The sequence below is a fragment of the Takifugu rubripes genome, chromosome 22, assembly GCF_901000725.2.
Source record: "Takifugu rubripes chromosome 22, fTakRub1.2, whole genome shotgun sequence".
NCBI lineage: Eukaryota > Metazoa > Chordata > Actinopteri > Tetraodontiformes > Tetraodontidae > Takifugu > Takifugu rubripes.
Window position 1 is genome coordinate 9,252,544 of NC_042306.1, and position 13,974 is coordinate 9,266,517.

The following is a 13,974-nucleotide window of genomic DNA, read 5'->3' on the forward strand; positions in this document are numbered from 1 at the left end:
TTAAATTGACAGAGTACACTCTTACCAATTCAACCGTTGGTAATAACATTTTAATTTGGCACATTTATCTTAGTAGCAATATAAAGAAACCTTTCTCCACAGTTTGATTAAAACATGTCAACAAATTGTATCGTATAAACTATGTCTAGTTCTTAATGTATTGGTATCTTGAAGGATAACATGTGCTGGAAACACAGGGAGATAAGTTTCAGCCGTGGATGCAGATGAATAAGTGCTTGATTAGAAGACGTTTTGTCTTGCTTTCAGAAACAGTTTAGCCCACAATAGATTAAAATAATCTTATCCACAATGTATTTTTGATTGGTCATGAAACTAACAAATGTATATGTGCTGGTATAAGGTATATTTTATTAAAATAAGATTTCAAATCAATGATGTAACAATACAAAGCTAAATACAGTAAAATGTTTTGCAGGTACAGTATTTACCACATACAGTATTTGTGTAATACTCAGCACATATACACATACAGTATACGCACAAAGAGGGCTGCACTATCAAAGAAAAGCTGGATAAGATGGCTCTTTGGATCACGAGGTCCTGTAAATACGGCCTTCTACAGTTGTGACCATTTCATTGAGGCCCCGAGGATAATGTATAACCGATCCAATGACACCTAGAAGAACAACACAAACTGAACCTCAGTCAAAGGAACAACTGGACATGGTAACACATTCAAACAAATTCACATCCTGTGTCCACATCCATATATATATGTGTGTGTGTGTGTGTGTATGTGTATATATGTGCCGGTATAAGGTATATTTTATTAAAATAGGATTTCAAATCAATGATGTAACAATACAAAGCTAAATACAGTAAAATGTTTTGCAAGTATTTACCACATACAGTATTTCTGTTCAGCAGTGCAGAAAAATGCTACACATTATGCAACAGCAATATTTACATATAAGATAAGATAAGATATTTTGTGTCCATATGATTTAAAACCTCGTTCATTGGCAATAAAGTGCATAAAATGGTGTGGATTTACAAGTGACCAAATATATAGCATTTAGATAGCGAGTAACACTCAGCATACAGTATACGCACAAAGAAGGCTGCACTATCAAAGAAATGCTGGATCAGATGGCTCTTTGGATCACGAGGTCCTGTAAATACGGCCTTCTACAGTTGTGACCATTTCATTGAGGCCCCGAGGATAATGTATAATCGATCCAATAACACCTAGAAGAACAACACAAACTGAACCTCAGTCAAAGGAACAACAGGACATGGTAACACATTCAAACAAATTCACATCCTGTGTCAACACCTGTCTTACACATCCCAATCATGTGACAGACCTATCAGTCATCAAAGTCACATGATGTGTATTAAAAACAGCCAGACATTACTCCACCGCCTTTATTTGATGATCATAAAACAAAATAAATATCACTAAAGTGCACAGAATTGCAGCATAAGTGAAGGCTTGACCAGTGCGTTAGAATCTGATCTTTGCTGCCATCTAATATTTAACCATTTGACAATCATCTCCCATGGCTGCTAAGTGAGGAGGGCGTGCACTGGAGTGAAATATGAGAGTACATAAGGATTGTTGTTGGGATCTTACCTCCAGGCTGCTTCAAACCTAGATGAGAAAGACAAAACACATGACCATGTTTTAGATCTGTTTGTGAGTTTGAGATGCCATACCCAAATCATGTGACAGGGTGCATTCGAAAACAAACCACGACTATTCTGCAGTTCATCGCGGCAAGTGGAAATAAGCCCACTTGTAAAAAAAAGATTAAACAGTTCCCGCTTTTTGTTTCAAATAGTCACAACAGCAGCAGAGATCTGCAACATAATCTCATAATTCCAACAATAGTCAATAAAAAAAAAAAAAAAAACCAAAACCGATGATTTACTCACCGAGTCTGTTGGCAAGGAGAAGGCTGATTGTAGCAAACCCAGCAAATGCCAGGATGCACAAAACTGGGATCATATACTGAGGTAACCGTGTCTCTGGGACTATTAAAAAAAAGAGTGAGAGAGGAAATAAAAATCAAAGAATAGGTCATGTATTCTATGCAGAAGTAGACTGATGCAGTCAGAAGGAAATTTTAAAAAAGTCAGGCAGCAAGTTAAAAATAAACATACAATATTTTTAAGCCAAAATACTACAGAATTGAGTCAGGATTATTTAATGTACCTGAGGTTTCAACAGAAAGTCCGAGTTCTCTCATTAACCTGAAGCATCCCTCCTTAAGTCGGATCCTCTCCTCCCTTGTACGCCCTATTTCCTGGTCCCACAACACCTTTAGGGCCATTGCTTGTGGGACATGGGGCCTCCAAGTGTCATTAGGGCCTAGACTCAGATAGACTTTGCGATCACAAAAGATGCGGTCGGTCCAGTGCAGCTCAGACCCCTTGAGTATGCAGTCACGTGAACGCAGAACAGTACAGCTTCCTAATAAAAGAGATGAGGGTAATTATAAATTTGTACATTTAAAAAAATAAACTTTACATTTACAACCAGAAAACAATGATTCATACTCAGCACTAAAGCCAGGTTGATGCCAATGACATTCAGTAGGTGTTCATCAACCGACATGCTCTTGATGATGCCAGCTACTTCCTGGTTTGTTGGAGGAAGAGAGACACCATTGAGGAGGACGTGACCCTTGAGTTGCTGTGCCCCGATCACTCCCCAGGTCTGCATCTGGACTATGGCGGTGTCTGGAAGATATCAGATAAGACTTTTTACGCGTGCGAGTCAACAGTGATGTTTCATGTGTTGCAATGAAGGAAGTTTTCATGATGCAACGGAAGAAACAACTCATGAAGTTGCAATTCTGCATTGGAACATTATGCACAGCAATGGATGTAAATTATTTATAAAGAAAAGTTACATAATGGAAATGTGATAATTAGTTAAAAGCAGTCCATGCCAATCAAAATTTTAGATTAAAAAAAACTAATTAATTACTCAAAAATACATGCTGTGGTTCATTAATTTCTGCCAAATCAAATTTATTGAGAGCCCAAAAGCATCTGTGGTTCCTACACTGTTTACTTTTAAAAGAAATCTATAGCAGAGATTTCCACAGTCACTCAAAATACCAATACGTCTCTGACAATGAGCACTAAATCTATCAAGCAAAATTTAGTGAGTATGTATTTGTGTACTTGAAAACTAACGTAAAGGGTTTAAAGGGAAAAGTCAGAGCAACGTCAACCACAGGAAATTACCACTCCGTCGATAGCTTAGTTTGGTGAGCGTCAGTATTCTTTTCTAATCTGCTGGAGAACAATGCAAAGCTGGATCATGAGATTCTTACCTACTGGAACGCGAAAACACCATGAAAGATGGAAGAACATCAACGTGAGAACTCCGACAAAAGGCATTTTGAGCTTTGCTGGTTCAATTTAAAAGTCCTTGGTTGTCTCGTGCACACAGCGGTCGGGTTGGAATACTTTTCGTTTCGTTTTTTTTGTTGTTTTCCTTTTCCGGGCCCGTGTTGCGGGCGCAGCGGCAGCTTCAGGAGGGACGCCCAGACAGCCCTCTCCCCGGCCACTTTCATCAATTCCTCCATCAATTCCAGCCGCTCCCAAGTGTTGGATCGCAATACCGCTTCGTGTGTCACTGCCGATCCGCGTGTTCTCTGAATGAAGACTTGAAGAACAAAAATACATTTCAACATGTATTTAGCAAATAGAACCAATTCAAGATACAAATATTACAGAGCTCCGGGCCAGTTCATAACCTTACAATAACAAAGTCAATTGTCAGGGCATGAAGTCTGACAACCTAACTATCCATTGACCCAATCTTTTATAGAAACACATATATAAATTATTGATGCGAATCCAGTCAATCCAGTCCTTCTGCTTGGATGACCTTGTCTTCTTCTTCCAGTTCCAGTGGATGCGGGCACAGTCCTTGTTCTCTGTTGTTTCCCAAATGGCCAGGTCAAAGTTCATATTCTTCCCGCAGATGAACATATCAACACCACTATGCTGTCCAGTTTTACGATGTCTCTTTAACACTTTCAGCCTGACTTCCTCCTGCGATTATAACTGTCTAAACAAAAATCATGTCAATTAAGGGTCAACTGACTGCTTATCTTTATTATACTTGCTGATGATTCTACCATCCCTAACTTCTAAACTACTTCTAACAGAAAACAGAAACATATGGTACAACACATGGAAACCACAATTCTCTTCACAAGCCAGGTGAGAGATGTAATCCCTCCACCTCGTCCTGGGCCGGCCACGAGGCCGCCTCCCGGTGGGACATGTCCAGAACACCTCTAAAGGGAGGCGTCCTGAAGACATCCTGGCCAGATGCCCGAGCCACCTCAGCTGACTTCTCTCAATGTGGAGAAGCAGCGGTTCTACTCCGAGCTCCTCCCCGAGCTTCTCACCCTATCTCTAAGGTTGAGCCCGACCACCCTGCGGAGAAAACTCATTTCAGCCGCTTATACCCGCGATCTCATTCTTTCGGTCATCACCCAATGTTGATGGCCATAGGTGAGGACTGGAATGTAGATCGACCGGTAGATCGAGAGTTTCGCCTTTCGGCTCAGCTCCTTCTTCACCATGACGCATCACTGCTGACGCATCACTGCTGACGCCGCTCCATTCCACCTGTCAATCCCCCGTTCCATCCTACCCTCACTCGTGATACTTGAACTCCTCCACCTGGGGCAGGACTCCTCCCCGACCCGGAGAAGGCACTCTACCTTTTTCCGAGTGAGGACCATGGACTCTGACTTGGAGGTGCTGATCCACATCCCTGCCGCTTCACACTCGGTCATGAACTGCCCCAAAATGTGTTGGAGGTCCCTGCTAGATGGTGCCAGAAGAACTACGTCATCCGCAAAAAGCAGCGACGAGATCTTCCGCCCACAGAACTCGACACCCTTCACTCCCCGGCTGCGCCTAGAAATTCTGTCCATAAAAGTTATGAACAGAACCGGTGACAAAGGGCAGCCCTGGTGGAGTCCAACCCTCACTGGGAACGAGTCCGTCTTAAGTCCTGCAGGGACAAGTTGGCAGATTTGTCTGCTGACAGGCCGCTCAATGCGGACGAGCTCGACCAACTGGCCTTTCTTTGCCATCTCGATTGCTCAGTGACGCTTGCGGTAGCAAAATAAAAAAAAGTCTGGCAAAATCAATCCCCGTTTTACGAAGCTGTTGCCACCTAGTGGCCACATTACGGTACTAGAGTTGTTCAGTGGAGAGTAACCTTGTCTCTTTTGGATTGTGTTAAGTCAAGTAAATGACACATATTTATGGAAGAAATATTTGTTACAAAAACCATGAGGAAAAAAAAGATTGAGTCATCTTGTGAGGAAAAACAGGATTGCACCTATGCAATATAAGTTTAAAATGTTGTTTCAGTACTTTCCAAAAGAATGGCATAACCTGGAATTATTGTATTGTTGATTTCCATCTTTGGTCCACTAATTCAATATATAAATGGATATACATTAAGATACACTGTAAGGCTGAGTGACAGGATCAATATGTGGATTAAACACAAGAAAAATACTCTTACTGGTTAAATGTGCCACATACAGTTGAAATATAGTTTTAACAGCATACATGTGTGAATGGGCAATCACAATGATTTAAAATGACAGAGTACACTCTTACCAATTCAACCGTTGGTAATAACATTTTAATCTGGCACATTTATCTTTGGAACAATAAAGAAACCTTTCTCCAGAGTTTGATTAAAACATGTCAACAAATTGTATCGTATAAAATATGTCTAGTTCTTAATGTATTGGTATCTTGAAGGATAACATGTGCTGGAAACACAGGGAGATAAGTTTCAGCCGTGGATGCAGATGAATAAGTGCTTGTTTAAAAGATGTTTTGTCTTGCTTTCAGAAACAGTTTAGCCCACAATAGATTAAAATAATCTTATCCACAATGTATTTTTGATTGGTCATGAAACTAACAAATGTATATGTGCTGGTATAAGGTATATTTTATTAAAATAAGATTTCAAATCAATGATGTAACAATACAAAGCTAAATATAGTAAAATGTTTTGCAAGTATTTACCACATACAGTATTTGTGTTCAGTAGTGCAGAAAAATGCTACACATTATGCAACAGCAATATTTACATATAAGACAGGATATTTTGTGTCCATATGACTTAAAAGCTTGTTCATTGGCAATAAAGTGCATAAAATGGTGTGGATTTACAAGTGACCAAATATATAGCATTTAGATAGCGAGTAACACTCAGCATACAGTATACGCACAAAGAAGGCTGCACTATCAAAGAAATGCTGGATCAGATGGCTCTTTGGATCACAATACGGCCTTCTACAGTTGTGACCATTTAATTGAGGCCCCGAGGATAATGTATAATCGATCCAATGACACCTAGAAGAACAACACAAACTGAACCTCAGTCAAAGGAACAACTGGACATGGTGACACATTCAAACAAATTCACATCCTGTGTCAACACCTGTCTTACACATCCCAATCATGTGACAGTCCTATCAGTCAAAAAAGTCACATGATGTGTATCAAAAACAGCCAGACATTACTCCACCACCTTTATTTGATGATCAGAAAACAAAATAAATATCATTAAAGTGCACAGAATTGCAGCATGGGTGAAGGCTTAACCAGTGCCTTAGAATCTGATCTTTGCTGCCATCTAATATTTAACCATTTGACAATCATCTCCCATGGCTGCTAAGTGAGGAGGGCGTGCACTGGAGTGAAATATGAGAGTACATAAGGATTGTTGTTGGGATCTTACCTCCAGGCTGCTTCAAACCTAGATGAGAAAGACAAAACACATGACCATGTTTTACATCTCCTTGTGAGTTTGAGATGCCATACCCAAATCATGTGACGGGGTGCATTCGAAAACAAACCACGACTATTCTGCAGTTCATCGCGGCAAGTGGAAATAAGCCCACTTGTAAAAAAAGATTAAACAGTTCCCGCTTTTTGTTTCAAATAGTCACAACAGCAGCAGAGATCTGCAACATAATCTCATAATTCCAACAATAGTCAATAAAAATAAATAATAAATCAACCCAAAACCGATGATTTACTCACCCAGTCTGTTGGCAAGGAGAAGGCTGATTGCAGTAAACCCAGTAAATGCCAGGGTGCACAAAACTGGGATCACATACTGAAGTAACAGTGTCTCTGAGAGGGACGTAAAAATCAAAGAATAGGTCATGCATTCTATGCAGAAGTAGACTGATGCAGTCAGAAGGAAATTCAAAAAAATTCAGGCAGCAAGTTAAAATAAACATACAATATGGTTAAGCCAAAATACTACAGAATTGAGTCAGGATTATTTAATGTACCTGAGGTTTCAACAGAAAGTCCGAGTTTTCTCATTAACCTGAAGCATCCCTCCTGAAGTCGGATCCTCTCCTCCCTTGTACGCCCTATTTCCTGGTCCCACAACGCCTTTAGGGCCATCGCTTGTGGGACATGGGGTATCCAAGTGTCATTAGGGCCTAGAGTCAGATAGACTTTGCCATCACAAAAGATGCGGTCGGTCCAGTGCAGCTCAGACCCCTCGAGTATGCATTCACGTGAACGCAGAACAGTACAGCTTCCTAATAAAAGAGATGAGGGTAATTATAAATTTGTACATTTAAAAAAAGAAACTTTACATTTACAACCAGAACACAATGATTCATACTCAGCACTAAAGCCAGGTTGACGCCGACGATGTTCGGTAGGTGGTCATCAACCGACATGCTCTTGATGATGCCATCTACTTCTTGGTTTGTTGGAGGAAGAGAGACACCATTGAGGAGGACGTGGCCCTTGAGTTGCTGTGCCCCGACCACTCCCCAGGTCTGCAGCTGCACTATGACTATGGTGTCTGGAAGATATCAGATAAGACTTTTTACGCATGCGAGTCAACAGTGATGTTTCATGTGTTGCAATGAAGGAAGTTTTCATAATGCAACGGAAGAAACAACTCATGAAGTTGCAATTCTGCATCGGAACATTATGCACAGCAATGTATGTAAATTATTTATAAAGAAAAGTTATATCATGGAATTGTGATAATTAGTTAAAAGCAGTCCATGCCAATCAAAATTGGACACGGTGACACATTCAAACAAATTCACATCCTGTGTCAACACCTGTCTTACACATCCCAATCATGTGACAGTCCTATCAGTCAAAAAGGTCACATGATGTGTATCAAAAACAGCCAGACATTACTCCACCACCTTTATTTGATGATCAGAAAACAAAATAAATATCATTAAAGTGCACAGAATTGCAGCATGGGTGAAGGCTTAACCAGTGCCTTAGAATCTGATCTTTGCTGCCATCTTATATTTAACCATTTGACAATCATCTCCCATGGCTGCTAAGTGAGGAGGGCGTGCACTGGAGTGAAATATGAGAGTACATAAGGATTGTTGTTGGGATCTTACCTCCAGGCTGCTTCAAACCTAGATGAGAAAGACAAAACACATGACCATGTTTTACATCTCCTTGTAATGCAACGAAAGAAACAACTCATGAAGTTGCAATGCCAATCAAAATTTTAGATTAAAAAAATCTAATTAATTACTCAAAAATACATGCTGTGGTTCATTAATCTCTGCCAAATCAAATTTATTGAGAGCCCAAAAGCATCTGTGGTTCCTACACTGTTTACCTTTAACCCCTATAAAGCCTGACACATCAAAAAATAGCCAGAAAATTCTAATTTTTTCGGCAGGCCGAAAAACTGTTTCTTTCCTTGTTCAGGCAAAGATGCACCTTACACTTCTCACAGTAGACATGTGAGAAGTGATTGCCAGTGCAGTGCTTGCATCTCTGTCGGGTTTCCCATGTTGGAAAATGATCAATGCCATCCCTTCTCACATCAAGAGGCACACTGCAGCTTGGCCTTTTACGGGGTGGTGTTGCAGTTGCTTCTGGAGAGGACAGTGGTCTGCCACACTTGATTTTGCTCTTTCCTGCACTTGTGAGAGAAGTGCCAACCAAAGCCTGAAACCTTCGCAGACCCATGGGTTTCATCTGGGGCTCTAGCTTCTTCTGGTCTCTGCTGTAGAGGTGCCATGCATTGACGACTGCCACTGTCACAGTGTGCCACCAGATGTACATATACCATCTTCGGGATCCAAAGCTGAACTTGTAAAGTGCAGACAGCATATCAAGGAGATCAACACCTCCCATGAATTTGTTATATGTTTCAACAATGGCTGGTCTGGGAACCATTATGTGAGTTTTGGATTTGCGATCCCAGCGTTTCACATGTTTTGTACCATCTTACAATGATGTTGTTGTCCTGGTTCACTCTGAAGTCCATTGACCCCCCTTTACATCAGTTCCCCTGGTGCAAAGTAGTCGTCTGCAAAGACTTTGTGATTTTTTCTTGCTGGAAGTGTTGATGTCATTTTCAGCACAACTTCTCCTGTAACACCAACTTCTGACTTTTCTCTGTCTGGATTTTGTGCACCTTGACAAACATCAAAGTCCTAAAGAAAGCCACTTTGTCCAGCACGTCCCCACATCTTGAAACCCCATTTGTGAGGTTTTGCAGGCATGTAGACACGTAGATGAGATTTTCCCTTGAATGGCACCATAATTTCATCAAGTGCATGACATTCTTCAGGAGGTATGCAGAGAAACTGGTCTCGCAGTTTTTGAAACCATGGCCTGAGCTTCCACAGTTTATCTTTCTTTGCATCATCAGACACACTGAGGTTGTCCTGAAAGTGAATCATTGCCAGCAATTTCAGAAACCGATCTCGAGACATCACATCATAAACTGCAGGGAGTTTTGTCTCCATCTCCCAGTAGGCTCTCACACAAGGCATCTGCACTAACCCCATATGCATGTACATGCCTAGAACCTGCTCTATCTCTTTGGCAGTTGTGTTTACTGACTTGCACTCATTTTGTACACTGTACAGGTTGGTTTGTTCTGCAGTTTCCTGTAGCATTTCATCAGTGACAAACTGTTTGAAATACATGTATTGTGTCCAGTCACACCTGTCCTCTGTGCCTTCCTCAACACTCTCTCTCACTCATTTTCTACCGCTTGTTCCTCCACTGAGGGTCGCGGGGGGGCTGGAGCCTATCCCAGCACAATGGGCAGAGGCAGGGTACACCCTGGACTGGACGCCAGTCAATCGCAGGGCTAACACATATAGACAGACAACCATTCACTCTCACACTCACACCTACGGGCAATTTAGAGTTTCCAATTAGCCTACTCCCCAATTATGCATGTCTTTGGACTGTGGGAGGAAGCCGGAGTACCCGGAGAGAACCCACGTAGGCACAGGGAGAACATGCAAACTCCACACAGAAAGTCCCCAGCCTCAGTCCCAACCGGGGATCGAACCCAGGGCCTTCTTGCTGTGAGGCAACAGTGCTAACCACCACACCACCGTGCCTGAACCTTCCTCAACACATGCAATGAAATCGACAGATGGAGCTTGATATTGTATTTTTCTCCATCTGTATTCTTTCCTTTTTGCTTTGCCCATCACTGACTCATCAGACATCACTTTCTGATTCATCATTCATCATCCTCATCATCTTCTCCTAACTGCTCCATATCACTTGAATTGCCATCTATTATCATGTTGATGACATTTTCAATGTGCTTTCTTTATCTCTCTTCTTCCTCTATTCTTTTTGACATCTAAAAATACACATAACAAAGACACATAACAAATTGTCAATATAGCATAGCGATTATGGTTTCAGAGGAATTGTTATTGTGAAAATACCCAAAATGTATTTTAAGATGGCATTTCAATCATTAATTAGATTAAATAAATCATCAAAATAGTGTATGTTTGTATTGTAGTAGGCATGATGTAGATTACATCACAAAAATGTGACATGACCGTTTAGCGATAAAGCACCTTATTTACCTGGAGTATCAAATTTGATACACACATTTTTAACACGAATTAACTGTAATATAAAGAACGATTTATTTAGTAATTATGCATTGTTTCAATACAGAAAATGTAACGTAACGTAAAGGGTTTAAAAGGAAAAGTCAGATCAACGAAATTACCACTCCGTCGATATCTTAGTTTAATCTGCTGGAGAACAATGCAAAATGGGATCATTCTTACCTTCTGGAAGGCGAAAACACCATGAAAGACGGAAGAATATCAACGTGAGAAAGGCAAAATACATTTTGAGCTTTTCTGGCTCCTTGCTTACTCCGTGTACTTTTCGTTTCGTTTGGTTGTTTTCCTTATCAGTGCACGTGTCTCGGGGGCAGCAGCTTCAGAAGTGACGTCAAGACAGCCCTCTCCTCGGCCACGTTCATCAATTCCTCCGTGGTACAGGGACTGGGCGGTATCAAGGGACCGTCCCACCCCATACTCCCGGAGCACCCCCCACAGGATGCTCCTGGGGACCTGGTCATAGGCCTTTTCCAAGTCCACAAATCACATGTGGACGTGTTGGGCAAACTCCCAACTCCCCTCAAGCACCCCAGCAAGGGTAAAGAGGTGATCCGTGGTTCCACGACCGGGGCAAAACCTGCATTGTTCCTCCTCGATCAGAGGTTCGACTATCGATCTGATCCTCTTTTTCAGCACCCTGGCAAAGACTTTCCCAGGGAAGCTGAGGAGTGTGATCCCCCTGTAGTTGGAACACACCCTCTGGTCCTCACTCTTAAAAAGTCCAGGGGCACTGGGCCCGATGTCCATGCAATGTTGCAGAGGCGTGTCAACCAGGACAGCCCTACAACAACCAGAGCCTTAAGATACCCCGGGCGCCGCCTTGCAGCTGTTTCACTACCTCGGCAACTTCTGCTCCGGAAATTGGATGGTCCACCTCCTAGTCTCCCGACTCTGTTCCTCCGTGTGGATATGTGTTGGTAGGATTGAGGAGCTCCTGGAAGCATTCCTTCCACTGCTGCACAATTGCCCCGGGATACGTAAGCAGCTCCCCGCGCACGCCTAGCACGGTGAGAGCGAGTTGCCGTCTGCCGCCCCTAAGAATCTTCTTGAGGAAGTACATGCAGCCACACCTACACTGGTCCCAGGAGAAGATGCACTCCTCACTCAGTTGTTTATTGTTTAATGATATTGCTCATTCTGCAAGTACAATTATGACTTTATCAGCCAAAATAAACAAAAGATGAGTCACCATAATCATACCAGATGTGCTTCTTTAAAGTGTTTCAAGTAAATACATTTTTTTCCCATTTTTTTCCAATTTAAGAAGGCTTACAATCGTATGGAGTACAAATATGTGTTTACAACAATGATATTGAAAAAAGACTTTTGAGAGAAATCAAGACGTTTACGCAGGTTTAAAGTCACCACAGTCCTATTAGCTAATAGCGCTCTCTGTGAAATAAAGTTTTAAAATAGTTTTAAAAAATCACAGAACAAAACAAACAAAAAATAACTTTACAGCGTTCTTCAACTTGTCCCGATCTTTTACCACTCGGTAATCATGCTGGGACACCTTCCAAGGTGGATAAGTTCAAGAGAACATTTTAAACCAATTTTTCAGCAATACGAATTCTATTTGTTGTTCTTTCAAATAGTTCTGCTGAGAGAATGATGGAGGCTAATACTGCTTTCATACCACCGAAGTCAGGTCTGTGCGAACTGAAACTGCTGGGCCTATTAAAAATTCAAATAGGCTAAATCAATAAAATACAGCAAACAGTTGCACTCTCTTCCACGTCGATGAGACAGTCCATCTTAAAGTGCGCGCCGCGCCCGGTTTAGGAACTTGTGGCATCTTCGTCCACTCGTTCCAAGACCCTCCAAGAGGTTCGTCCGCGTTACGCATCGCGGGGTGATTGGAATTAATTCCACAGAATGGATGGTGTCTTCATCGGCGTCAAGACCGAGTCCATTTTTGCTCCTGCTTCACCCACACGCCACCGGTTGGACTGTCCACCACGTACACCAGCCCCCCGGCATCACAGCGGCTCTGGGGCCAAGGATAGCCTGCTGACTTCTCTCGTGTCCGGGGAGAATGGTGAAGGTTGTTCATCTTCTTTTGCATGTGGAAAACGGAGGCTTGAGAGCAACAAGCGTCCTTTCTCTGGCACTCGGCCACTGCACCGTCGTGGTGCAAAATGCTTCGCTCTTCAGCGGTGGATTTGGAGTTTTGTTGTCCCATATTTGATCTTGGATTGCAGACGTGCTTCTCTTTTGAAGAAACAGAAAACAAACTGTCTTCCTTCGTGCGATCCAATGAACCGTTTCCTGTCCCGCAAACTTTGTCTCACTTATAAAGCGCCAGACTAAATTTAAAATCATCCAACGTTCCCGAAAGTAAATGACGCGGCATAGTCTATGCGTGCGCGCAATGCCTGGCAGCCTTTCATGTTGCGACACGGCATTTGGCTTCTGGCATCAGAGCTATTCTGAGTCCCTCCACCTGGCACAGACAGTCACTAAACTTGGCGTCACTTGGAGTTTCCGAGCTGTGACGGTGCGGGTGGCTTGAGGCGCTGAGCTGCTGTGCGCGTAGTTTGAGACATCCCAGAAATGAAGAGGACGTCACGTGTCCCACCAACAATTTCAACAACTCATTTGATCACGGACAGTTTTACAGTGAAGCCCAATGGGCGCCCAGGGGACTTTTCCAATCAGAGGAAAAGAACTTTCGTTAGTATGCACATTGTGCGTATTAATGCATCCCAGAGCAAAGGTTCATGTGCAAAATGGCACTTAACACGAGAAGACATAACTTTGGTATAATTACAAGGCAACTGAGTCGAAGTGGAAGTGGAATTTAAAAAGCAAAGTGCAAACTCAAGTCCTTTAAAACTGAGAAAACGGGTTGGCTGCGTCATACAGGACCAGTTTAATAACCCTTTCTTCTGCTTCTGTCTCTCTCAGCTGGTTTCACTGACAATGCTTTACCAAATGTGTTTGCATGCCCCCCCTTATCTGTCTGGCCATTGGTAGTAGGGTGGTTCTTGGTGGTCAGACTCATGGGGTTTCTCGTCTGGGGAAAACCTTGATTGTC

General features: G+C 42.2%; 1 protein-coding gene across 6 annotated transcripts; it reads right to left on the bottom strand.

Moving 5' to 3' along the window:
• Nucleotides 1-32: 32 nt before the first annotated feature.
• Nucleotides 33-13,922, bottom strand: LOC115247856 (uncharacterized). 6 transcript variants are annotated; one of them, XR_003886912.1, is made up of 9 exons: nt 11,100-13,922; nt 8,427-8,444; nt 7,673-7,858; nt 7,329-7,586; nt 7,072-7,164; nt 6,767-6,784; nt 6,255-6,378; nt 1,075-1,209; nt 33-637 (listed from the first exon to the last, which is right to left on the bottom strand). XR_003886912.1 is itself a non-coding variant. In XM_029830508.1 (7 exons), exons 1-6 carry the CDS (start codon nt 3,373-3,375, stop codon nt 1,124-1,126), a joined length of 711 nt encoding a protein of 236 aa, XP_029686368.1. In that variant the 5' UTR covers nt 3,376-3,622; the 3' UTR covers nt 33-637; nt 1,075-1,123. The 6 variants fall into 6 exon arrangements, 4 of the variants coding, with proteins under 4 accessions (XP_029686368.1, XP_029686367.1, XP_029686369.1 ...); XR_003886913.1 differs by lacking the exon at nt 1,075-1,209; XM_029830508.1 differs by lacking the exons at nt 6,255-6,378; nt 6,767-6,784; nt 7,072-7,164; ... (2 more) ...; nt 8,427-8,444; nt 11,100-13,922 and adding exons at nt 1,598-1,615; nt 1,900-1,998; nt 2,180-2,437; nt 2,524-2,706; nt 3,309-3,622.
• Between the last annotated feature and the right edge of the window lie 52 nt (nt 13,923-13,974).